This window comes from Taudactylus pleione, unplaced genomic scaffold (genome assembly GCF_031769625.1).
Source record: "Taudactylus pleione unplaced genomic scaffold, aTauple2 ptg000122l, whole genome shotgun sequence".
Taxonomy (NCBI): Eukaryota; Metazoa; Chordata; class Amphibia; order Anura; family Myobatrachidae; genus Taudactylus; species Taudactylus pleione.
Window position 1 is genome coordinate 9507984 of NW_028284524.1, and position 23108 is coordinate 9531091.

Consider the following 23108-nt stretch of genomic DNA (forward strand, 5'->3'; position numbering starts at 1 on the left):
TATGCTCCCTGAACGATATCGTCTAGTGTGTCCCCGGCAGGCTGTGCTCAATGTCGTTCATGACATTGAGCACACCCGCTGAACGATATCATTAACGATATCGTTCACCGCCGGGCTCTCTTCCCCCCCATTCCCCAACATGCAGCAACCTGACGACATCGTCAGGTTGGCCTGCATGTTAACCCGATGAACGATGATGACGAACGACCCGCGGGAACGCGTGTCATCGTTATTGTTCATCGTTTTTGTGTTAAAAATGGACGATAAAGTGGACGACTGAACAATAACGATATCGTTATCGTTCAGTCGTCCACTTTAATCGCCCAGTGTGTACGCACCATTACTGGTCGCATTGTTTGCGACCAACCAAGCTCAAGTGGTTAAAGTGGACAGAAGTACTTGCATACTTTTACTGATCTTGACTTTCCCAAAGTGATGTTCATATTCTGTTGTTTTCACTTTGTTTGTCTTGCTGGCAGCCTCTCATCATATAGATGTGACGGGCAATCAGACATGCGAGTGGATCTCCTTATGAGAATTCAGGTTTTTGAGTGGGCATGGATTGTTGTTGTTTGGAGCTGTCTGGTAGGACAGTGCTTCGTACTGCTGTTCATGCTAAGGAGCACTAGCCTGTGTGCCTTTGCGTATTGCTTTCCAGCACAGCGTTGCACACCCTACAATGCTAGCTTTTAGATAGTGCTGCTTGTGCCCACTGACAGGAGAGTACATGTGTGCTGTGCAGTTTGCTTAAGTGCGTGGAAGACAACCCTACAAATTTCATCCCTTTCAATACGGGGCTTCCTCAGGAATTGCTGACTTGTGATTGAACTACAGTGGAGAATGTCATTTCTGCTCCTCGACAGTTGTACAGATGTCTCTCAGCTACAAACAATTTGTGTTTGTTTAACTAAATACAATGTGGTGAGTTTCAACCAATTTGCGCAAAGCAGCCCAAAGGAGACCCTAATCTTAAATGGAAATCACCACATCCAAAATAGATATACACAATACATAAAAGGTGGAAAAGGGAATACACAAACGGGCGCTGAACACATGAATTCAATTAAAAAAGCGTAATAACTTGTATACATTCCTATAAATTGTTGATTTTGAAACCTAGTCCTTCTTTGTAATTTCTGGACCCAGTAATGCGATGTCTCTCCTACTCATAAAGTGTGTAATTTATGTTTGTTGACACAGGCACTGCTGCAGCTTAAAAATTATTTATATACTATCAATATCGCAAAATACACCAAGGTACAATCTTTTGGAGGACACTTTATTGTGTAGTGTTACATCTGTGCAACTGTTCATCTTTGCAAATATCAATCTCCAGCTCCTAGTCACTGGAATGGTTTCTATATACTTGGCTTTCTTCTTTAGAGAGTTTTATTGAAATGAAACATATATCATTTAAACTTTTCAGAATGTATCAACATCTTTTGGATGTATCTTTATTCATTTATTTTTTTTGTTTTAGATTGTATTGTTTTTTTTTTAGTATATTGACATTTGTCTTTGCTTATTTCTGTGCGTTTCAAAAATACAGTTTATGCTAACTCAAGGGTACAACAAATTTTTCCGTGGTTTTGGTGTCGCAGAACTCCTAAATAAGATTCTGCAGTTAGCTGACAATACTCTCAGCCTTTGGGGATTTTGTAACTGTTGATATTGGTATCTTGCTTCTATTAGAAAGACAAACTAAGAAGGAGCCGGAAGAAGGAGAAGAGTTTATAGCAGAGACAGACAGTGAGAGTGAGATTGAGCTGTCTGGGTTCTCTCCTGAGGTGAGTGAAATGTTCACGGGTTGTGGTGCAGGCAGAAGAATTAAATGCGTTGTTGTAATTTAAATCTGTGCTTTTACATGTTACAACATAAAAAACAAACAAAAACAATTTTCTAGTCCTCACCAAGTGAAAGAATGACTCATTATTTTTCGCACGTCCACTTGTAAAAGTTTGATTTGGTATTTCAGCTTCAGAAAATCAGATTGATGTTAACAGCATCTATATTTACTGTATTTTGATCAGAAGACAGTAGAAACAGTAATATCAATTATTTGCAGAGCATCCCACTATAAACTGGACGGTACAGTGCATCCGGAAAGTATTCACAGCGCTTCACTTTTTCCACATTTTGTTATGTTACAACCTTATTCCAAAATGGAATAAATAAATTTTTTTTTCCTCAAAATTCTACACACAATACCTCATAATGACAATGTCTAAAAAGTTTTGATGCGATTTTTGCTAATTTAATTTAATTTAAAATAAAAAAACTAAGAAATCGCATGTACATAAGTATTCACAGCCTTTGCCATGAAGCTCAAAATTGAGCTCAGGTGCATCCTATTTCCACTGATCATCCATGAGATGTTCCTACAGCTTACTTGGAGTCCACCTGTGGTAAAATCAGTTGATTGGACATGATTTTGAAAGGCGTACACCTGTCTATATAAGGTCCCACACTTGACAGTGCATGTCAGAGCACAAACCAAGCATGTAGTCCAAGGAATTATCTGTAGACAAAATTCTCTGGTCTGATGAGACAAAAATTTAACTCTTTGGCGTGTATGCCAGGTGTTATGTTTGGAAGAAACCAGGCACCACTCATCACCAGGCCAATACCATCCCTACAGTGAAGCATTGTGGTGGCAGCATCATGCTGTGGGGATGTTTTTCAGTGGCAGGAACTGGGAGACTAGTCAGGATAGAGGGAAAGATGAATGCAGCAATGTACAGAGACATCCTGGATGAAACTTGCTCTAGAGCACTCTTGACCTCAGACTGGGGCGACTGTTCATCTTTCAGCAGAACAACGACCCTAAGCACACAGCCAAGATATCAAAGGAGTGGCTTCAGGACAACTCTGTGAATGTCCTTGAGTGGCCCAGACTTGAATCCGATTGAACATCTCTGGAGAGATACGAAAATGGCTGTGCACTGACCTGACGCTTCCCATCCAACCTAATGGAGCTTAAGAGGTGCTGCAAAGAGGAATGGGCGAAACTGCCCAAAGATAGGTGTGCCAAGCTTGTGGCATCATATTCAAAAAGACTTGAGGCTGTAGTTGCTGCCAAAGGTGCATCAACAAAGTATTGAGCAAAGGCTGTGAATACTTATGTACATGTGATTTCTTAGTTTTTTTTTTTTTTTTTTTTTTTTTATTAAATGTGCAAAAATCTCAAAAAACTTTTTACACGTTGTCACTATGGGGTATTGTGTGTAGCATTTTGAGGACAAAAATGAATTTATTCCATCTTGGAATAAGGCTGTAACATAAAATGTGGAAAAAGTGAAGCGCTGTGAATACTTTCCGGATGCACTGTATATGAATGAAAAAAGAATCTCCTTATCACTGGGTACGTGCAGCTTAATTCTGCACAGAATCTTAAGCTTTTGGCTGGAGGATAATGGCTTGTGATCAAACTTAGTGTGAAGATTGGGGAAAAAATGTAACAGCATTATGATACATAATTCTGAAAGCGTATGCTGTGATAAGCAGCAATATGATTAACTCCTCAGTTTCCCATCCAGATGGATGTGAGATTAACAGCCTTGGCGCTGTCTATCACAGACTCTGAGCTATCAGATGAGGAGGCCTCCATCCTGGAGAGTGGAGGATTCTCAGTATCCAGAGCAACTACACCGCAACTAACTGATGTATCAGAAGGTGAGAAAATAATAACACCTGCATTATTCAGTATTTTATCATCTCAGCATAATACCTGTATGTAAAATCTAGAAAAGTATTAGATATTGTCTAACAAATATTAACCTCCAGAACTTTAGTAAAGGTATAATAAATTCACACGTTCAGTAGGTTTACTACTGTATAGAATTCTGAATACTGATAACATTTTGCTTAGCACATCTATTGTAGCCAGCTTAACATATACTGGGCCTGATTCAGACCCGCTTCTTGAGCGCTGTGCGCTCGCAAGCGGGTCGATGGTGCCCTAGTGTGCATGCGCACGACGGAGGGAGCTCCGTCGTGCGCATGCGTGAGACCCGGCTAGCGACGGGCACTCCGTCGCTCCGGGTCTCGCACCAAAGGGGGTGTGCTGTCGATGATGAGTGACAGCACGCCCCCTTTGGTGGGCGTGCCGGGGCGTTGCTGCCCAGAAGGTAGGCGTTCCCATGGGAACGCTTACCGTCTAGTGCCAGCTCCACTGACATCACTACAGTGGGAGTGCTTTTGGCTTTGATAGAGCCAAAAGCACTCCTGGGCTTGCGGCAGCGAGACAGTACCGCAGGGTCTCGTCGCAAGCCCGATGGTCATGACCATCGCGACCATCTTTTTGGCCGCTCGCATAAGCTGTGGGTGGTCATCCACAGCTATGCGAGCAGCCAGGAGGCCGCTCCTATTTTAGTTAGGAGGGCCCTGATTCAGAGCGAGCACTCTGGTCAGAGCGTCCGGCTCTGAATCAGGCCCACATGCAGTATATGGCGCCAAGAATCCTCGTTCGTAATCCGGGCTAGGCATTTTATTGTGCAATGTGTAAATAGAATTAAACATTTGCGGTGGTTTAATTATGTGAAAAAGAAGAGAGAAAGGACTACTCTACACTCTGTTATTATCATATTTAATATCTCCGCTCCCGGTTTTCTTTTCTTCTAACCACTTCCAGACCAGGATGATTTTGCTCCTTCATGATCAGAACAATTTTCGCATTTTGGCAATGTGTCAGATTATTACTTAACACAACTGTATTTTATGTTGTTTTAATGTGACACGTGGCTTCAGTTTAGTAAAATAGTGGAATACATTTTTATTTGGTATGCAATATATAAGAAAAAAAGGTTAAAAATAAATAAATATCTCCTTTTGTCCTCCAGCAGTAGATGAACATAGATGACTAATTACATTTCACCCCTCGGAGGCAGGGTACTAGGAGAAAACTGAACCTCTCCTCTGCCCTTTCATGCTTCTCTTCAGTTTTCTTTTTCCAGCTTCCTGCATCGGAGGTGGTTATACGACTTAGAGGTCGAAAAGTATCCTAATATGTACTCTACTAAAGTGTGATGTGTTTACAACAGCAGCAGCGTGGCTTTTCTGCTTCATCTAAGATGGAGGCTAGATGCACCCAATCTGAGAGAGGAGGATTGCTAGGAGGATTGGGTTCAGCGATAGTTTCTTACCTCTCCCTTATATAGCATATCCGAGTAGTGTTCAGGTCCTGCTCCTTTTTCCTGGATCTCTGCTCAGATGATGTAGGTCTGAATCTCAGGAGTCTGCTTCCCTCTATGGTGATAAAGTTATGCCAGACCTAATTTCCTGCGAGACATTTGAGCAACTCTTTTCTACCTATGTGTCTGTGTTATTCCAGACAACACCCTCAATGGCAGGGAAAAGCCCCTAGCTCATACTGAATCCTGAGTGGTCTTGGTACTTAGCGTTGTCCTTGGCTCATTTTGTCACACATCCCAATACCAGCAGGGTAGAAGCACATCTTGCTTTTCCATCTTGGAACATGCCAGGGCTGTGTCCTTAAAATTGTCTTAAACCTTTCTAAGAAGTTTGACAGCCTTCAAGCTTTATACTCCTCAAAGTGCAAGAATTGGGCCTAATTCAGAGTTGTACGTTAAATGCTCCCACAGCTGCGATTTCTTCTTCAGGGTCCATAGGGCTCCACACGGAGATATTGGGGTGTAGGTGGTGCTTGGGAGGACCGGACACCAACAGCAAAGCTCTTTCTGTCCCAGGATGCTCCGGTTCTTCCCACTATACCCCGTCCAAGCTTTATTTTTATGATTTTCTTTTAATTTACTGTAACAGAGCAAGCAGCGCTAGACAGTCCTCTGGACGTCTGTGCTGCTGCTCCATTATCCCTCCGCGGCGCCCTGACTCTAGCCACAGGCTAGGTACTCTCGGCGGGGCACCCGGGGGACCTGGCTAGTGTGGCTCCTCGGTCCCCAGACTGCAGTCAGGACGTAAGGGGACAGATAAGACAGGAACCCGCATATTGACAGTCTTACCTCCGGTCTCTGAAGACAGACTTGAGGCGCTGATGTGGACACTGGATCTGTCCGGGACTCCACTAGACCACCAGGGCATATGTTACTGGCGCACAGAGGCCAGGGAACCAGTGGTTAATGTCAGCACAGGGGAGATCAGCTCTCTCCATGCGGCCCCTCCCCCAGCTCAGAGCGCCATTCCACTGCGGTCTCGCCATCTCTGAGCTGCTCCTCTTGCACTGCCTGCCCCCTCAGAGACCTCGAGTGGCCATTTTCTACTGATAACAAGCCAGCCACAGGTCTCCAGGAACGCTGGGTCCAATCTCCATATATACCTCACCTATGTGTCTTATATAGCGCTATTTCTACTTCAGGGTCCATAGGGGGTCCACAGGGTTGACCTTGGGGTATAGGTTGGGAACCAAATCCGGGCACCACGCAGTTAAAGCTTTTAGCTCCCAGGATGCACTTGGGTCCACTCTCCCTATAACCCCACCCCCAGCTAGAGGCACCTCAGTTTAAGTTGGTGCCCGGCCGGAGTCGGGTCACCGTTTAGTGCAGTGGGGAGCTGATTAACAGCCCCATAGCTATATATTTTTTTCTAAGTACAGAGTTTTTTTATTTTTACTTTGGACTTTCAGAGCGGCAGCGTCGGACTGTCCATAGGACGTCTAAGCTGCCGCTCCGTCACCCCGCCGGCGCTGAGACGCCAGTACAGATCTGGGGATCTCAGCGGGACCCCAGAGTCTGTACTAGCCGGACTCTGCGGGCGCCCAGGACCGCTGCCGGATCTACGGGGAGCAGGTAAGGTCGCGGATCACCGCTTGCGGTGATCCGCGCATTTAATATGCAGTCCTGTGCCTCCGGTCTCCGGGGACAGACCGGAGGCGCCGGCAGTGGCGGCGGGCCCCCCATACCCCGTGTGTCCACTAGACCACCAGGGACTTACTGATCGGCGCTGGGAGCCGGCGTCCCGGGAGGTTAATAGCCGGCCAGGGGAGGAAGCTTTCCCTGTTACAGCGGCTCCTCCCCTCAGCTCAGCGCGCCTTTCAGTATGTATAGTCTGGCGTCGCTGAGCTGCTTCTTCCGCGGGCCACGCTTCTTCTGAGGTCTCCAGCGGCCATTTTCTTGTGGTGCAGCAGCAGAGCTCCGGAGATGGCAGTGAGTCCAGTCCCCCTGCGTACCTCACCATCAGGTCAGTGTACACAGCGCTGTAGCCTTCCCAGACACTGAATCTGGGTAAGTTGAATGCAGTGTAATAGTGCAGTATATTATATGACATGTTTATGTATATATGTATATATCTGCATGGTATGTGACTTATGCTAGTGCTGACTGTATTTAATTCTCTCACCTGTCAGTGTATATCTATCCCTTTTCTTTATCTGCCCTAATACAGCTGTACTTAGGGTGGTTCTGAGACCTCACATTTATATACTCGTTGATATTTGTGAGGTTTGTCACATACTGTTGCGTGCTGCACGTTGCCACATTTTCGTTGGAACTGTGTGTTGCATACGCTGAAAATGGGTCCCTGCGGCTAATTTTAGCATCAGTCAGGACCAGTATAGCACTGCTTGATATTTCCGCCAAGATTGGTCAGATATGTTTGACCAGGAGATAGAGCGTTATACGGCACCCATTTTTGCTATCCTGCAAGTCATGTGCTGCAGGTGTTAGTGCGGAGGATTTGTTTCATAAAGGGTTCTGTGTGTGGCGTCATCTGGTGCCGGCCCCTTTCACGACCCCCTTGGGCGGTTTGTTTTCTCGGGATCCTCTCAATTGCGGATCGCCGGGTGGGCCCCATTGTTGTACCTCACCTGGGGGTTACTTCACCATACTGCCCTTTTCATCTCAGGGTATCTCGCAGTTTCTTGCACTCTTCCCCTGTGACACAGACTACTGCTCCCTGCAGGGGTTTTTCGCAGTATATGAATTCCCCCTGGTGCCACCATAGTCTGTCATAGTCTTGCAGGGATTCCCACTGCCACCCTGGGTGGATGTCGTTTTCTACGAAACGCAAAGTGGCGTGGTTGACGCCCTGTGGTTACTTCCCAGTTGGCTCTGCGTGAACTGGATACTGTTTTGGGCTCTTTCCCTCTTACATGGGGGGAAGCCTATTTCAAGTATTATTATCCCTGCTTTGGGCTGGTGGCAGGTCCATTCTGGTTAGAGTGAATGTTGACCTGCACCTGTATCATACACCCTCAGTATTGCGTGCCTTCTGGTTCCCTGTTGCTGACTAGCGGGGGGATCGCATGGCGGGACTCTGGCTGTTGTCAGTTATGAGGTATTACAACAGTGTTTGGCCTCCTGTCCCAAATTCCCTGAGGGTCATCACGAGCCCCTCATGGGGTGGATGGGCGTGTTACTCGTCGGATTACAGACGTTACTACGCATCCCATTCCTGCGTGGTCGGATTCTTCTGATCCGTAGGTGGTAACTCTGCCTGAAATCAGTATACTCGCTTTCAGGGGTTGTTACCCATCCTACCATGGCTATAGCATGGTTGGTTAATACTATTGCATACTGAGCTGATGCATTTGTAATGTTTTTTCCCCACCAACACGTCTGGGGTTCAAATGTATTTGGTCGCTCACGTAATATATGCAGTTGTCATAGGTGGACATGCCTATATTGGATTCCAGTCTCCTAACTTTCAGACTTCCGGCTGCGACGGTATCCTCCGTAATACCCTATGGCTGCGCTCTGGGAATGCAGAGGTGCAGATACCATCTATAGGGTAGATCTTGTTGGGTCCTGACCTGACAGTGGCAGTACAAATTTCCCGCCTTCAGCTATGCCCACTACAGGGCCTCAGACTAAGTCTATTAAGTCTTTTTGTCCTCTGGGTCAGCCTAAAGGTCTGTTTCTTCAACCGAGCAGGCCTGGACTGCCAACCGATCCTGCTTCTGAACCTACGGATATATCGTCAGCATGACGAGACAGGCCTACCACTGGGAGATGGCGATTTTCTCAGTTCGCCCCGGTACTAGTGTCTAGTTGCCGCGGCTACGTGGGTAGGAGGGTACGCCCTCTCTTTGCTCAGGCGGCCTATTTCCATGTGATGGTACGCAGGCCCTTATTCGGACCCGAACAGGGCCTTACGAATCCAGAAAGCTATACAGTTGTTGGGGTAAGCGGAGCTAATTGGGCCATCCCCACTTTCTCAGCGAGGGACTGGTTGTTCTGCTTTCTTTCTGGTGCGGTGGCTGAATGGTCCTCTTTGGCCTATTCTCTGTCTCAATTCCCTGAACCAGTTCCTAAAGCTACCTGGGCTCAGGAGGCAATCCCTATGCTCCATCATACTATGTTTGAAACCTGGGGACTTTATGGTATCACTGGATATACAGGACGCGTGCCTACGGGCACTTACAGAGACCTTGCCTCAGCATGGATTGAGGTTTGCTGTATCACAGCACTTACGGTTTTTCGGGCTCTGCCTGTTGGGACTGTTCTCAGCCCCACAGGGGTTTACCAGCGTTTTGGATTTTCTGACAGTTCTTCTGTTCAGTATATCCCAATGCTCCTGTACCTGGATGGCCTCCTGCTCTTAGCAGGATCACCGGGGTACTTTACAGCCGGGTCAGGTTGACTGTGGCTTCTACAGGGTGCAGACGTTTAATCAACGGGGAAAAAGTCCTCCCTGCATCCCTCTCTGGGTATTCTTCACCTAGGAGCCCTGCTGGATTCTCAGAATCTGAGAATTCTTCTGGCGTAAGACGGCATCTCCACTCTTCCATTAGGAGTACATGGATGTCTGCGCAGTCGACATATGTCTTTGCACTCTGGGATGCATGGTCCACTATTCAGTGTCTGCCTTTGGAAGGGTGGAATGGGCTTAGTTCCATTCCAGGCCTTTCCATAATTGGCTTATCTCCAGATGGAACAAGTTTTTTCTGTCTGATCACTGTTCAAACGATGCTGCTCTCCCCGGAGGCAAGTCGGTCCCTTTTCGGGTGACTATGACCATCTCGTCCAGGGTATTCTTTGCTAAGGACAGTGTCTGGTTCGCATCCATTTCAGTGCAATTGGATGTCTGTCGATTCCACCCTGTCAATTAACTTGTTGGAACTTAAGCCTGTCTTGGGCCTTCACTCTGGCATAGCCCTTGTTTCCCGGTGAACCTGAAAAAGTTCAGTCCGACAGGGTCAGAACAGTGGCTTCCTTTTTAGCAATACTGTTCGTTGGGTGGCAATGTCAGGTATGTCATACATTCGGACATTGTCTGAGGGTCTCCTCCTGACCATCTCGACAGTGTTCATTTCAGGTGCTCTCCATTGGGAAGCGGGAGTCCTCAGCCGTTACGACGTGCATCCCGGGGATTAGTCTCTTCCCCAAGAGAGGTTTCATCTCCTGGTGAGCAGGGGGGGGGGGGCCCTCCTGAGGTGACACTCATGGCCTTCTGACTCTATCACACTATGGTGTTACAGTCCAACTCTGGGGATTCTGAAGCAACCTTCAGTGACTTTGTCGGTGAAGTGGTTCTTCCAATTTGCGTACCTGTGTTCTCCAGTCTCCATTCTTCCTCGAGGGAAGTGTTTCAATCGAGACAGAGATGCTTTCCTGCTGGTGGCTCCTGATTGCCCCAGATGTCAGGGGTACTTGGTTTTTCGGAGTCTCTCCATCGATACTCCATTCCTGATGCTTCACGATCCAGACCTGTTGTCTCAGGGTCCTGGGGTTTGCCTTGGACCTGGGTCGTTTGTCTTTGACTACATCCCTACAGTGGTCTTACGGCTTCCCTGGCTTTGTCATCGTTGGAATGATTGGAGCACATGGATCAGCTTTTGCTGGGACCTACCACAAACTGTGGCAGCCATAATTCTTATGGTATTATACCTATCGATACGATCCTCTGGTGTCCAGGATTTCCAGATATTCTGGCATTCCTTCCGGCTGGCTTGGGTTTCACCCTCGGCCTGGCCTTCCTGACAGTGCAGATCTCTACACTGTCAGTATGATTAGGATATGGAATTGCTCCGCTCTGATATCCAGTTCATCCTTTGGAGTGTTTTCTGGATTATGCCTCCATTTGTCCTCCCTAGGGACTCCTTGGGAGTTAGGAGTGGTTCTTCGTTAACTCCGGGGAAAGTTAATGGAACCGCTGGTTGTGATAGCCATTACATGGTCTATTGCTTTGGCTTTCTCTCTTTCTATCAGGGAGTTTATATCAACCAGGTGAGTGTCGGAATTGGGAGCGTTCTCATGTGGCTCCCTCTTCTGGAGGGCATCTTGTCAGGGTGTGAGTTGCTCTCACCCTGTGTTTCTTCTTAGTGATTTTCAGGTTCCATATTATTCTGGAACTTATGGTGCGGCCATTCAGTCCCCAGTCCTCTCGGCTGGTGTGGCCTCATTGACTGTGGTCCGGCCTCTGTGGATTTATGTGATCCATTCAAGTTCCTGACGGAAATCGGACTCCTTATTGGTGGTCTGAGATTTCTGGTTTTAACAGGAAAGGATGGCCGGCCTATGGCCATATGTTGGCTGGACGGCCTCGTATGTCTTCTTCAGGGGCCTACCCATGGGTAGGCCTTTCTGTTGTTGCTGCTTGTTTTTTCTCGGGCCATGTAACCCTCGTGGGTGGCTCGCTGTGGCGCCTTGGCTGTTTTGCCTTGCTAGGTGGCCACGTGGTCTTCTGTCCACACCTTTTTAAGGTTCTAGGCATTGTTTTCCTTTGCCTCTCAGGATGCTTCCTTTTTGGCGGCGGATTCTCCCCTCAGCACAGGAGCGTCCCCTCCCTTAGTTGAACTGCTTTGGGACATCCCCAAGGTCAACCCTGTGGACCCCCTATGGACCCTGAAGTAGAAAACAAGAGATATGGTAAGAACTTACCTTTGTTATCTATGTTTCTACGAAGTCCATAGGGTCCACAGGGCACCCGCCCTGATGCACCTGGCTTCTAATGGGCTGTGTGGCTGGTCACCGGTTTTCCGTCTCCCATTTCTGTGAGTATGGTTATCGAGTGTTCCAGTTTTCTCTCTTTTTCTCTCCTCCTCCGGCCTTTGGCTACTTACAAACTGTGGTGCCTCTGGCTGGGGGTGGGGTTATAGGGAGAGTGGACCCAAGTGCATCCTGGGAGCTAAAAGCTTTAACTGCGTGGTGCCCGGATTTGGTTCCCAACCTATACCCCAAGGTCAACCCTGTGGACCCTATGGACTTCGTAGAAACAGAGATAACAAAGGTAAGTTCTTACCATATCTCTTGTTTTCCTACCAGCCACTGCAGTCTGTGTAGTTGATTTTAGTGCCCATTGCAGTTACATTTATGCTCATAGCAGTGAGATGTATTTTCTGCATTGTATGTGGCTTATGCTAGCTCTGTTGTCTGGCTTATGACTGTCTGCTTACACCTTTCCCTTTTTCTTTCACAATAACCCTGGAATACTGGTGTATAGGGGGTTCACTGTACTTCACATTTACTTGTATTTGTGAAGGCTGTCATACTGTATACCTGTGTTGCGTGCTGCACTGTACCATATCATGCATACAGTATATCTGTGTTGCTCACTGCACTGTGCCATATTGTGTGCTATACTATCCTTGCAGCTATGTCTAGCAAAGGCAAGAGGAGCAAGGAGGCTAATGCTCCATAACCTGGTTTCCTGGAGGTCCTGTTTGGTAGGTTTATCCCTAGAGGATTCACTTCAAGATGGTCTATGTGCATCTTGGTACTGCAACTGGCCTGTTGGCCCCTGCAGCCCCCCTCAGGAACTCCCCTGGGCTTCCTTTTCACAGGTGGTAGAAAAGATTGCGGACCACCTAGCGCCTGGCCGACAACAGCATAGTTCCCGGCAGCGGAAGCCCGACAGCGCTGGAAATCCTGATCGTGGATAGGTAAGTACTAACTAACCTAGCCCCCTAAGCCTCCTTAGGGTTGCCTAACCCTAACCTCCCCCCCCAAGTGCCTAACCCTAATCCCCCTCTTCCCCACTGCCTAAACCTCAGTCCCCCCTTGGGGGGGGGGCTAACCCTCCCTCCCCCTAGCCTAACCCTCCCGAGGGGGTGCCAAACCCTAAGTGCCCCCCGGGTGCCCTAAACCTAACCCTCCCCCCCCCCCCTGCGACTGTCGATCGGGATGCCGGGCCCCGGTCTCCCGGTGTCGGGGAAATGTCAGGCATCTACATCTAGACGCCCGGCATTTCATCCCTCGCCGGGATATGACAGTCGGGAAGCCGGCTGCCGGTATTAAGGCAGCCGGCTTCCCAATTGTATACCCAGATACCCTAGAGGACACATTTCCCTCTGATACTTCTCGGGAACAGCTACATCTCGCACATTAGGGATGCAGCCTCCTTTTTAGGAGAAGCAGCTTCGGATACTGGTCTCCTAGCTTCCAGGGCATCGGCTACTTTGGTTGAAGGCCCGTCGTATCATTTTGCTTAGTTCATGGAAGGCCGACTTGGACTCTAAAAATGCCTTGAAATCTCTGCCTTAATCTGGACAAATCCTGTTTGGACCAGAATTGGACAAGATTGTGACTACCTTGGCAGCTTTCAAAACTGCTTTCTTGCCTTCTGCATCTTCTACAAGGCCTTGGATGTCGTCCTTTCGTCCTCAGGGAAAAGCCCACCGCAGCACCGAATTCTGGTGAGGAAGTTGACACATGGAACTCCACTCTTTAATTTTTGTTTTCCCATATTATCCCATTTATGTTATGAAGTAAACCAAATTGTTATTTTCCCATCCATTTGTGGGTAATTCAGGTTTATTTGATCTAGTTTAATACACAATCAATCGCTAACTTTGAACACAAATTTGTTCTTTATTTATGTCTATTGGAGTTGGATTTTGCTCTTCTTCATTGTTAAAGGAGGCTGCGCACACAGTATTATTTATTTCTTTTGACAATTTCAAGCACTGCCTTTTGGGCTTTCTACAGCTCTACGGGTCTATACCAAGATCATGGCAGTTATGGCGGCCCATCTTCGTCATCAGGGGATCAGACTCCTCGCATACTTGGACGATCTCTTGCTCTTAGCAAGTTCTCCAGAAGTCCTTCACCGCCATCTACAGGTAACCATTGCCTTTCTATAATCGCACGGCTGGCTGATCAACTGGAAAAAGTCATCCCTGACACCTTTTCAAAGAATGGTGCATCTGGGAGCCTTCCTGGATTCTCAGGCTCAGAGAATCTTCCTCACAGCAGACAAAATCTTCAGACTACAGCACCAAGTGCGCAGGTTACTCCACAGTCGCCGTGTGTCAATTCACTCTGCAATGCAGACCTTAGGATCCATGGTGTCCACCTTCGACATGGTGGAGTTCGCTCAGTTCCACTCCAGGCCCCTGAAACACCTGATCCTTTCCAGGTGGAATGGGCTGCCCCATCTGATCATATCCACGATGATGGGCCTCTCTCCGGAGGTTCGCCTGTGGTGACGCAAGCCTCCGCAGGTGGGGCGCAGTGACCGGCCAGCATTCCTTCCAAGGACGCTGGACACCAGCCGAGGCGATCTTGCCAATTAACGTCCTAGAACTCCGAGCCATCTACAGAGCCCTCACTCTTGCTCAGGATATTCTTCAGGGCAGGGCAGGGCAGGGCAGGTCAGTACAAGTACAGTCCGACAACGCCACGGCAGGGGCCTACCTCAATCACCAGGGAGGCACTCAGTCGGTCAGCAATGGCAGAAGTATCACGCATTCTCACATGGGCCGAACGCCATCTCCGCAGTGTTCATCCTATGGATTCTCAAATGGGAAGCGGATTTCCTCAGCCGTCGCGACATGCACGCAGGGGAGTGGTCTCTAAACCCAGAAGTCTTTCAGCTCCTGGAGAGACAGATGGGGTCTACTGGACGTGGACCTCATGGTCTCCCGACACAACCACAAGCTTCCAGTGTACAGGTCCAGGACAAGGGACCCCGACACATCATTGTCAGTGAAGTGGACCTTCCATTTGGCGTACCTCTTCCCTCCAGTCTCCCTTCTTCCTTAGGTTCTTCAGAAGTATAAGCAAGATGGGGGCACGGTCCTGTTGGTAGCTCCGGCTTGGCCCAGACACCATTGGTACTCCGCAGTCTCTCCATAGATGCTCCTCTACAACTTCCTCAACGACTGGACCTGTTGTCTCAGGTCCCTGTCTACATCCGGACCTGGCTTCTTCTGTCTTTGAGGTGTGGCTCTTGAGACATCCCTCCTAAGGTCTAAAGGGTTTTCTAGCTCTGTGGCCCAGACCATGCTCAGAGCGTGTAAGCCTGCCTCTGCCTGGATTATTACCGGGTGTGGCATACATATTTCCAGTGGTGTGCTACCAGAAAATATGACCCTCAAGTTTTTCGGGTTTCTAGAACCCTTTCCTTTCTTCAAGCTGGATTGGATCTCGGACTCCACCCGGCCTCAAAGTGCACGTCTCTGCTCTGTCCATCTGGTTCCAGCGCAGAATAGCGCCACTGCCGGATGTTCACACCTTCCTTCAGGGTGTCCTCCATATACAACCTTCCTTTGTCCCTCAGTGGTTCTCCATGCACTTCAGGTGCCTCCATTTGAACCCCTGGACTCAGTAGACGTCAAATGGCTCACTGCGAAGACTCATTTTCTTCTGGCTATAGCATCTGCCCGTAGGGTATCGGATTTAGGGGCTGTCTCCTGTTGCTCCCCATTTCTCATCTTTCATCAGGACAGTGCTATTCTTCGAATGCTCCCTGGCTTCCTTCCCAAGGTGGTCTCTCGTTTCCACCTTTTTAATAAGGAAATTGTAGTTCCGGCCTTCCAATCACCAGACCTCTCGGCAGGTGAGGCCTCCTTGGATGTGGTCCGTGCTCTGAAAATCTACAGAGACTGTACTGGTTCCATCAGAAAAATGGATTACCTCTTTGTCATATATGGATTCCATAAGAAGGGATTGCCAGCTAACAAACAGACTCTGGCCAGATGGCTTTGCATGACTATCTCACAGGCTTACACGCAGGATGGCCTTCCTGTGCCGGCTACAGCATCTGCTCATTCTACTCGCTCGGTGGGTCCCTCGTAGGCAGCCCGGCGTGGTGCGTCTGCCGAACAACTATGCAAGGCGGCCACGTGGTCTTCTGTCCACACATCTTAGGTTCTATGTCTTTTAATACATTTGCCTCTCAGGATGCTTCCTTTTGGACGCCAGATTCTCCTCTCTTGAACTGCTTTGGGACATCCCCATTGTCTCCCTGTGGAGCCCTATGGACCCTGAAGAAGAAAAGGAGAGTTATGGTAAAACCTTACCTTTTGTTAACTCTTTCTTTAAAGTCCATAGGGTCCACAGGGCACCCGCCCTGACATATCTGGCTTCTTCTCTTGGTCACTTGTTTCCTTCTCTGTGTGAGAGTGTGATTCTTCAGTGTATCAGTCTTCGTTCTCTCATATCCTGCTCCTGCCTTGGGCTTCTTGACAAAACTGAGTTGCCTTCAGGCTGTGGGCGGGGTTTAGGGGGGGAAGGACCAGAGCATCCTGGAACAGAGAAAGCTTTGCTGTGGTGACCGGTCTCCAAGTACAACCTACACCCCATTGTCTCCGTGTGGACCCTATGGACTTTGAAGAAAGAGTTAACAAAGGTAAGTTTTACCGTAACTCTCTTTTTTTTCGCAGCTGTGCGGCTACAGTAATGTATGTTGATGGATGTAAAAAGTCGCTCCATTTGCGAAAACATGGGTGTTACGAACAGCTCTGGATCAGGCCCATTGTCCTTCCTTGATGTTTAGGAGTATATTTACTAAGCGATGGTTTGGGGTTCCGATTGTTTTTTGTCGGTTTTGCAATGCGCTGATTTACTAAAGGGGAAAACTGATTGAAATCCACCAATAATACAAGTTTTAGAAAGCTATTGCACATCGGCTCACCATCAATGGTTTTTTCATTAGAAGTATAGAAACCCCAGATTTACTAAGCAGCAGCTTTAGAACCCGCCTCAAAGCCACCCACTTATTAGACCTGCCCCTGGCATACGACTTTGTGTCGAGCACTGTACAAATCACTATAGTCTGTGCAGGCTTCAGTGTGTAAAAAGTGTAACTACGCATGGATTAAAAATACAAACAAAAAAAGACTGATAACCAGCCCCAGATCTCTTTACCTAGGTTGGTATTGAAAAATAGGAGTAATAAACGTAGTGGGTTCACCCCTATTTTTCAATAACCAGCCAGGGCTGGTGACACTATAGCAGGGAGACACGCAGCATGGCAAGCAGCCCCAGACTGGACAACCCAGGGCTCGAATACCTAGTGGGGACCCTCCAAAAAATGGTGTCTCCCTACCCTAAGGACAACCAGCCCTGGGTTCAACTCACCACACCCAGGGCGTTGGGTGCAGAATGAATAGTAAATAATATCCATAAGTGCCAGAATGCCCGGATATCAAGTGCCCGTTGGCACTTGTAAAAAAAAAAAAAAAAAGAAAGGACTCTGACATCGTAGTAAAAGTATTTTATTAAATAATCTCTCTCCCACGCTTACTCAATCCATATGGACACATCTTCTTGGGTCCGTGTAGTCATTCCACGGATCTTGACAATATGAAAACCACTTAGGACTACACGACTGATCCTCATGGAGCCCCAATGCTAATGAGAGGTCACTCATGGACTCTCATTGGTCAGAGCATGGGAACTGACGCAAACTGACCAATAAACGTGGCCCCATTCATTCCTATAGAGAAGGTCTGCGAGTGACTTGTGACCTCTGATTAGCGTTGGGACTCCTTGAGGAGCAGTAACATTGTTCTGAGTAGTTTATTTCACCGAGATCAGTGGAATGCCTACATAGACCAAAGTGGATGTGCGCCAACGGATTAAGGGCCTGATTCTGCACGGATCGCAGCTGCGTAATCTCACGCAATGCTGCTGCACAAATATGGTAATGTCTGCCACCACTCAGCCAGCATAGAGATGCTCACGGCCTGTCTCTGACTCTGCGATGGATTCCTATCTGCGTGTGTAATTGCAGCGCGATCGCCGAGCACTCTCCGTATGGTGAATACGCATGCACCGTACGCAACAATCGGGTGATCTGCGTATACATTTGCAATTGGGGTCCGTGCTGAATCAGGGCCTAAGTGAGTAAATGTTTCTCCAAGTGTCATCATGCCCTTGCAGGTTTGCTGGGACCTATAATCCACTGGTGGAGAACAATATTAATTATAAATATTACTCACTATTAACTCCACCGCTGATTGACAGAGGATTCTCGTCGGATTGGCAGTAGGATAGGGGTTTCAAAACTAATTCATCCTTAGTATGCATGATACAGAATCATGATCACAATGCAGCATCTTTAAGGGACCCTCCAATAAAAGGAAAGTATTAAAAATGCTTTAGTAGTGTAATTACCAAGAGGTTAATAGTAGGCGCTGTGATGTGCTGGTTTTCAAGCAGCTACAAATTAAAAGGGATAGTCACACCTTTACAAATGCATGAAAACAAAGAAATAATGTAGCGCTAAGATGGATGATAGCATATAATAATCAAAATAGATCAATTTAATAAAAACCATTAATAACATAGAATAATCAGCAATTGCATAAAAACAATATGAGCAAATATGCGCCTCCCCCTCGTGATGCTCAATTACTGAAGCCAGTTCCTACGTATACTTCCAAGTGTACAATGCACATAAGTCACAATGCAGAGAACACCAATCTCATTCAGGAGAAAGGGACTTTCCAAAGGGTATGTATAATTACCAAGTCCTGTTTACCGATAGAGGAATGTTCCTATTGGCATAGTAACCATATGCAGCACTCGGAATCCTCAGATGACACGGTGCACAAATCTAGTGCAGGAGCAAGGAAAAAAGTCCCAAGATGATGGAATCCTAATGGTGAATCCAAAGGACCTTTGACAAAGCTGCCTCTTGTAGACAGCGAAACGCGTCAGTTGACCCAGCCTTTGCCCTCAAGTGACTTTGAAACTTGCCTATTACAAGCCTGGACCAACTTCATGGTTTCACCATTAGGATTCCATCATCTTGGGACTTTTTTCCTTGCTCCTGCACTGGATTTGTGCACCGTGTCATCTGATTCCGAGTGCTGCATATGGTTACTATGCCAATAGGAACATTCCTCTATCGGTAACCAGGACTTGGTAATTATACATACCAATTGGAAAGTCCCTTTCTCCTGAATGAGAGTGGTGTTCTCTGCATCGTGACTTATGTGCATTGTACACTTGGAAGTATACGTAGGAACAGGCTTCAGTAATTGAGCATCACGAGGGGGAGGCGCATATTTGCTCATATTGTTTTTATGCAATTGCTGATTATTCTATGTTATTAATGTTTTTCATAAAATTTAACTATTTTGATTATTATATGCTATCATCCACCTTAGTGCTACAGTATTTCTTTGTTTCCATTAAAAAATACTTTCTCTTCACATTGATGTGCACTTTAGGAAGGCCTTTACCTCCATTGTAGTTGGCAAGGAGGAGCTACAACTTCTGGAGGGGTTACAATGTTCCCCCTAATGCAGGGTTTATGCAAATTGTCTTTTGGATAAAATCTTGGTCAGCAGACAACACATCAAGAGCGTCCTAGTCTTCACTTCCCTTTGCTCTGAAACCCCTATTTGGGCTTGAATCGGAAAAGATTATCAAGAACAATACAGGGTCAAGAGATCTAAACCATGTTTTTTAACACTAACTACTTTGAGCCCTCAAATGCATGATGGGTATTTCAGGGAACTTTTACCCCAAAAAGAAGTCCCTCTATGCTTCTATTTGAAGTTCTCTAACATTGAAAGTCGGCTTGATAACCAGATGAGTCCCGGGGCTCAGGGGTAGTGGGGACTTGCCTGCACCGCTTCAGCGGCACCACTTGCTTCCAGAGTCCAAACACTGAACGCATAACATTGAGGGGGTATCGGATATTTTTAACAAACCTACAAATAACCATTCATTAATTCAGTCATTTAAAAATGCTGCATGTAAAAGCCCACTTCCTTAGACCACAGTTACTCATTCTAGAGTCCCATCCATTCCCAGCATGTGAGACCTACCTTTCCTGGGGGTTGGGTAGGAGATACCGGCGCTCGGGATCCCAGCGGCCAGAATCCAGACACCGGCATAACAGGGTTAGGATACCGTAACCTGTAGGTCAGTATCCTAACCCTTGCACTCTCTCTCTTCCCGCTGTCTAAACCTAACCTCCCCCACTAGTGAATAAATCTAAGCTCTCCCGAAGCCCAGCCCCCCCCCCCCCCCTGCACCCTAAACCTAACCCTCCCCCTGAGATGCCGGCGCTGGGATTCTGACAGGTGTTGGCATTCCAGCGCTGGCATTCCCGAATGCCGGTATTGTTACTGCATCCCATTCCTGGGACTGGCAAATGGATCAGTCCTATCTCTCTGCAGGTAGGTCATTCTTGGTTCCTTCTTGACAGGTGGTCACCATGGACACCAGGTCTGGGTTGCAGTTTACCATCACCATCATTTACAGGGCACGTGATACCCTGAGGAAGAGGCTGTTCTTTCATAGACACTTTTCTCTCCTGTTCTGTGTGACGCATAACCCTGAAGCAACCCGACCGGTGGGATGCCAATGACATCTTCCGGCAAGACATATCAAGGTTGTATTGCTGTTTGCAAGTGTATATAAGAAAACAACCTGAGGTTTTTCTGCTCACCTTTCAGTGACTATAAAGACCTGTGAAAATGGTGCATCTGGATTCTTACTGTAATAGGCGTGTGAGGACTGCTAAAAAATGGTTCGAGAATTAATTTTCTAGAGCAGGCCAGGTGGTGAAATATTTTAGATCTAAAAGCACATGATGTATCATCAGGTTGTGAGATCTATACAGTGTCATTGTATGATTGTGATGGGGAGATTTCTCTTTTCTGCTTCCTTGTAGATTTGGATCAGTCGAGTGTTGTATCTGAAGACCCCCTTCCTGCCACAGACCCTACTGATTTGCCATTGTTGCTGGGGCAGCATGCTGGTGATGGGACACATTTACCTGCTGCTGAGATGCCACATTTACCACCCCAGCCCCTAAACTTAAATCCAGAAGAGATGTTGCCTACACTGACCTCTCCACTTCACTTCGTCAACACACATTTCAATGGGAAGGGTCAGTCTGCTGGACAGGAAAGTGGAATCCATGCCCTGAGTGAGGGAATGGTGAATAGAGCCATCACCACAGCCCTGCAGAGCCCAGTAATTCCCAGTGTCAGTCTGGGAGTTTTGTCCTCTGAGACACAAGAACCTGGGGGAGATGGGGAGGACTTTGAGCTTCTGGAACAGGGGGAGCTGGATTTGATGCAGGAGGAGCTAGAAGAAGCAGAGAAGCATTTAAACTCTAGCACTTCTTCTCCACCAGCTTCTCCTCAGCTAGAGCCAGGAAATACTGAATCTTAGGTCTGATGTTTGGAAGGAGGAAAGCTCATCTCCTTTTACATTTTCTGATCAACCTCTCAAAGGTTTTTATGCCATTGTATGTACTGCCTTGTGTAGCAGGAAAGCAGTATGTCACATCCGGCATTGGCTAAAGCACAGAGCACCTTCTCAAATGAGAAAGGGTTTTATCCCCTGCCTTTTAATTCTACCCCTTGAACTTGCTTGTAGTGTTATTACATTCATTTAATAGATCCAAACAGCTGGTTGTATGGCTGTATTTTTTGTAAGCGTGTTAACCTGGGTATTTGGACTTTTATTCTGGTTATTGTTTTTGCTAATTATCTGCTAAGTGATAATCCCTTATTGATCCTGGCAGAGTGGAGACCACCCCAATAAAAACACAAGTAGAACCATCAGTCAGTGCTCCAACACTCTTGGCAGAAATCCACATAGGATGGGGCTTGTAATATCACCATGAGAAAAGCAAGCAATGGAGGACAGGGCATAGAAACTAAGATGTCTCGCTGTTCTTTTCTTTATTCTTCCTGCCTTGCTCCAGATGTCCATATGAACTTCCCTTGCAGCCCTCCTCCATCCGAGGTCTGTCATAGCTCCTTTCAGTGTTAGGCGAACAGAATGGAACAAAGTCAGTGGGATAAAGCAGGGGAATCCCACATATTTGGTCATGTGTGTGTTATAAAGACCATACACTTTGTATAAGAAAGATGTCACGCTTTATCACCTTATGATTTTATGTCTCCTCTTAAAGCTGCTTTAGGTGTGATAAATGTAAAAATTAAAAACCTACAGCTACTCAAATAATAAGCAATGCTGTCTGACAGGGCATGAAGTGGTTGAGGTTGAATACACCTTTACATATATTTAAAGCAGTAATATTTGTTATATTTGGTTATCTCCAGGGCACTGCAGATCATTTTTGAACTGCCCTATACACCGGTCTGAGCGATGCCCTTGTAGGAACATATGGGCCTCTCTTCTATATGTATAATGACTCTTTCCTTTGTAAATGTAGAAATTTGAAAACTTTTGGTTGAGAATCCATAGCCCCACCCCTCACATACAATTTGCATATCAGTATGATGAATGGCATCACAGTAGTGACATGGCTAGTACATTATACTCCCATTTAGTGATATTGTCTGGTCTCCGGTTCACGGTGCCCGCATTAAATATTTGTGGGTGATGGAGCCATGTGATTGCCGCCTCAATTTTTGTTTGGATTGGTCTGTCCTATTTTAAGCTATCAAACCCCTTATTTATATATAAATGTCTTAAAAAAATAACAATAAAAACCCTTCTGACACACCATTAAAGTAAAAGTGTGTGCGCATGCGTGCATAAGTCTGTATGTATGTATGACTGTTTGGACATGTGGGCAGCTTCAGGTGTGTATGAGCAGAGCATCATCTGTTTGTGTAAAGCGTTGTTTATATGTTTGTATACGTGTATCTGTATGTAGTTGTGTGGGTTTTGAAACATACAGTTTATATGTGTGTATAGTGTACAATAATATGACTAACCAGAAAGAAAGCAAAGTATTTAGAGAGTGTTCTTACCCTTCCCCATCCCCTCTATGAATAACTCATTAAAGTTGTTACACAATACCAGTGTGTTGGAAAGTTTATTTCTGGTCAAAAAAAGCATATTTAACCATATTGTGGTATATTCATTTATACACTTTAGTAAAACACACAAGCATACTTTATTTTGAATAATGATCACTTCCCATTAATTTAAGTAGGAAAGGCTATTCTGCTTCCTCCAATAACGGAACATAGACAACAACCGTGGATACTGAGATCCTGAACAAACTGTGGTACAGGTCTAAATAGAGTC

General features: G+C 46.6%; 1 protein-coding gene across 2 annotated transcripts in view; it reads left to right on the top strand.

Annotated features, from left to right (window-relative positions):
- RETREG2 (reticulophagy regulator family member 2) overlaps nucleotides 1-22876 on the top strand; it is a 36224-nt gene extending 13348 nt beyond the window's left edge. The window contains exons 7-9 of one of the 2 annotated variants that reach the window (XM_088472334.1): nucleotides 1693-1787; nucleotides 3525-3672; nucleotides 20767-22876. In XM_088472334.1, coding sequence (XP_088328460.1) covers nucleotides 1693-1787; nucleotides 3525-3672; nucleotides 20767-21272 — 749 coding nt within the window. In that variant the 3' untranslated portion in view covers nucleotides 21273-22876. The remainder of the gene's footprint in view (nucleotides 1-1692; nucleotides 1788-3524; nucleotides 3673-20766) is intronic. The other variant, XM_088472335.1, reaches the window with a different exon arrangement.
- The last annotated feature ends 232 nt before the right edge of the window (nucleotides 22877-23108 follow it).